General features: G+C 35.8%; 1 protein-coding gene across 1 annotated transcript in view; it reads right to left on the bottom strand.

Moving 5' to 3' along the window:
• LOC103798266 (probable acyl-CoA dehydrogenase 6) overlaps window positions 1-1,373 on the bottom strand; it is a gene marked incomplete at both ends in the record, with an annotated part of 50,963 nt that extends 49,590 nt beyond the window's left edge. The window contains 1 exon segment of the mRNA XM_009070519.1: window positions 1,253-1,373. Within this exon segment, the coding sequence (XP_009068767.1) occupies window positions 1,253-1,373 (121 nt within the window).
• Between the last annotated feature and the right edge of the window lie 226 nt (window positions 1,374-1,599).

Consider the following 1,599-nt stretch of genomic DNA (forward strand, 5'->3'; position numbering starts at 1 on the left):
CTTCCACATTGTATAAGAATATGAAAGTTCATTTCAAGAGGAAAAATTTCCTCTGAAAGTAAATGGTAAAAAGACATAATTTGTTCCACATAACCCTGTCTCTTAGCAAAGCAATGATGTGATGTGGCATTGCTGATGTAGTGTGAGCTGCTCCATATAGACAATTATCTTCAGGTTAACTGTTCAAACATTTCACTTTGGGCTGCTCTCAATTCAGAATATGAAAGTTCATTTCAAGAGGAAAAATTTCCTCTGAAAGTAAATGGTAAAAAGACATAATTTGTTCCACATAACCCTGTCTCTTAGCAAAGCAATGATGTGATGTGGCATTGCTGATGTAGTGTGAGCTGCTCCATATAGACAATTATCTTCAGGTTAACTGTTCAAACATTTCACTTTGGGCTGCTCTCAATTCACCACAACAGCTTAAGGTTTTCCTATGCAAACTTGCTTTTGTTTTAGACTTTGTAAACACGAGAAAGAAAACGGGGGAAGAACTCCTGAGAATTCTGACGTGAACATGTAACAGTAGCATTTGAAAAGAAAATAAGTATATATATTGCATCACATTAAGAAAAAAAACTAGCAGAATATGTATTTTCACTGAAGAGCAGAAATAGTTCCTATTTCTCTGGGCTTCTTGACTTTTTGCATCACCTATATATATACACATACACATGAAATTTGCTCTGTCCTTGCTGTGTCATCAGCTTCTTGTTCTGTTCAGGCTTCTGTGGGCTGGAATAGTGCATTTTAAAGACAATCTAGGGGATAATGGCCTAAACCCCACACTAACCTCATCCTTTGAATGGTGAGACAGAACACATTATAATGATGGAGAGGTTGAAAGTACAGGAAGCATAATAGGGCAAATCTTAGAACACTTCCAAAGCCTTTAAACTGTGGTTTCTATAATGAAGACTGAGATAGTTCCATATGTGTCCAGACCCAGAAGGAAAGTTATTATACAGATTTTATGTTGAAAATTGAAGCGATTTTCTTTTCCTGACTTTAAAATAACAGTCACACAGGATTTAACATTTGTATTTATGAGACTATCAACTTCAGCACTCAGCAATGTTATTTTCTCTGTTTGCAGAGTTGGCAACCAGCATGAATCTAACTGAGGAATATAAGTAAACTTTGCTCTGAATTCCAATCCATGTTTTGACCTGAGGCAAAAGCAAATTGAAATAATGTATTCGGTCTATCACCATCAGCATCAATAGTCCAGAGTTATGCACTCTCCTACCTGTTGGCTTATCCACACCAAGGAATCCAGCTTGTCCTAGGGTTTTAAACACTTTATGTGCTGGGAACTGTCCTTCTTCTTCCCACTTGTCCACAAAGGGATTAATCTCCTTGTCGATGATCTAAATTTGAAAAATATATTTTAGAGGTTCTTAACACAGATATTCCTACACAAACACTTTTGATTACTTTTGCCTAAAAATTGTAATTTAAGAAGAAAAAAAATGTGCAGAGGAAATTGTGAACTCCCATTAATTTTCTTACTTCCTGTTGGATATCCTTATTCTCTACCCACCCACGACTGTTACAACAAATGTAATAAGGCAAATATAAATAATTCTTTTAGCA

This window comes from Acanthisitta chloris, unplaced genomic scaffold (assembly GCF_000695815.1).
Source record: "Acanthisitta chloris isolate BGI_N310 unplaced genomic scaffold, ASM69581v1 scaffold11882, whole genome shotgun sequence".
NCBI lineage: Eukaryota > Metazoa > Chordata > Aves > Passeriformes > Acanthisittidae > Acanthisitta > Acanthisitta chloris.